At 58.7% G+C, this 1,455-nt stretch overlaps 1 protein-coding gene across 1 annotated transcript in view; it reads left to right on the forward strand.

The window, feature by feature from the left end:
• Positions 1-249: 249 nt before the first annotated feature.
• The window catches only part of EMH_0060550 (uncharacterized protein), a gene marked incomplete at both ends in the record, with an annotated part of 1,920 nt that continues 714 nt past the window's right edge, over positions 250-1,455 (forward strand). The window contains one exon of the mRNA XM_013497809.1: positions 250-1,453. Within this exon, the coding sequence (XP_013353263.1) occupies positions 250-1,453 (1,204 nt within the window). The remainder of the gene's footprint in view (positions 1,454-1,455) is intronic.

The raw sequence follows: 1,455 nt of genomic DNA on the forward strand, positions 1-1,455 counted from the left end.
TTCAGTTTGCTGCTGCTTCTATGGCTGAAGCAGTAGGCGGCGTGCTGCAGTAATACTACACTCATACAGCAGAGTGTATACAGCAGCAGCAGCAGCAGCAGCAGCAGCAACAGCAGCAGCAGCAGCAGCAGCAGCAGCAGCAGCAACAGCAGCAGCAGCAGCAGCAGAAAAAGAAAAGAGAAGAAGTATTTTGCTGCTGTACAAATGGGATTTCTTCCTGCTGCAGCAAGACAGCTGCGGGGGGGCCGCATGCATGCGTCCTTGCTGCAGCAGCTGCTGCTGCTGACGCTGCTGCTGCTGCTGCTCGCCCTCCTCCCCCAGCAGCAGCAGCAGCAGCAGCAGCAGCAGTGGCCTGGTGCTGCTGCAGCACTAGCAGAGACAAAAACAGAAGAAGCAGCAAAAGGCAGAGAACGCAGCACAGCAGCAGCAGCAGCAGCAGCAGCAGCAGCAGCAAAGACAGGAGCTGCAGCAGCAGCAGCAGGGGGACCTGCAAAGAAAACAGAAGCAGCAGAAGCAGCAGCAGCAGCAAAAGCAGCAGGTGCTGCAGCAGGAGAGGCAGCAGCAGCAGCAGCAAAAGCACCAGCAGCAGCAGCAAAAGCACCAGCAGCAGCAGCAGCAGCAAAAGCACCAGCAGCAGCAGCTGCACGAAAAGCAGCAGCAGCACCAGCAGCAGCACGAGGAGCAGCAGCAAGACCAGCAGCAGCAGCAGCGAGAACAGCAGCAGCAAAGCCAACAGCAGCAACACGAGCAGCAGCATCAAAACCAGCAGCAGCAACGAGAGCAGCAGCAGCAAAACCACCAGCAGCAGCAGCCTCATCTGCTGCTGCTGCTGCTGCTGCTTCTTCTGCTGCTGTCAATCCTAAGCTAACTGCTGAAAAAGCAGCAGCAGCACCAGCAGCAGCAGCACCAGCAGCAGCAGCACCAGCAGCAGCAGCACCAGCAGCAGCAGCAACACGAGCAGCAGCAGCGGCACCAGCAGCAGCAGCAGCAAAACCAACAGCAGCAGCAGCAGCACCCGTAGCAGCATCAGCAGCACGAATAGTAACAGCAGCACCAGCAGCAGCAGCAGCAAAAGCAGAACCAGCACCAGCAGCAGCAACAGCAACACGAGCAGAAACAACAGCACCACCTGCAGCAGCAGCACCAACAGCAGCAGCAGCAGCAGCAGCAGCAGCAGCAGGTGAGGGATCGGCTCCATCAGAACAAACCGAGTCAAAGGAGGCAGCAGAGCTTGCAGCAGCAGCAGCAGCAGCAGAACCTGCAGCAGCAGCAGCAGCAGAACCTGCAGCAGCAGCAGCAGCAGAACCTGCAGCAGCAGCAGCAGCAGAACCTGCAGCAGCAGCAACAGCAAGCGCAAAAGATGAAGCAGCATTAGAGGTCCGTGAAGCAGCAGCAGCAGCAGAGCCTGCAGCAGCAGCAGCAGCAGAGCCTGCAGCAGCAGCAGCAGCAGAGCCT

Source organism: Eimeria mitis, genomic scaffold, assembly GCF_000499745.2.
Source record: "Eimeria mitis Houghton genomic scaffold, Emh_scaff2943, whole genome shotgun sequence".
NCBI lineage: Eukaryota > Apicomplexa > Conoidasida > Eucoccidiorida > Eimeriidae > Eimeria > Eimeria mitis.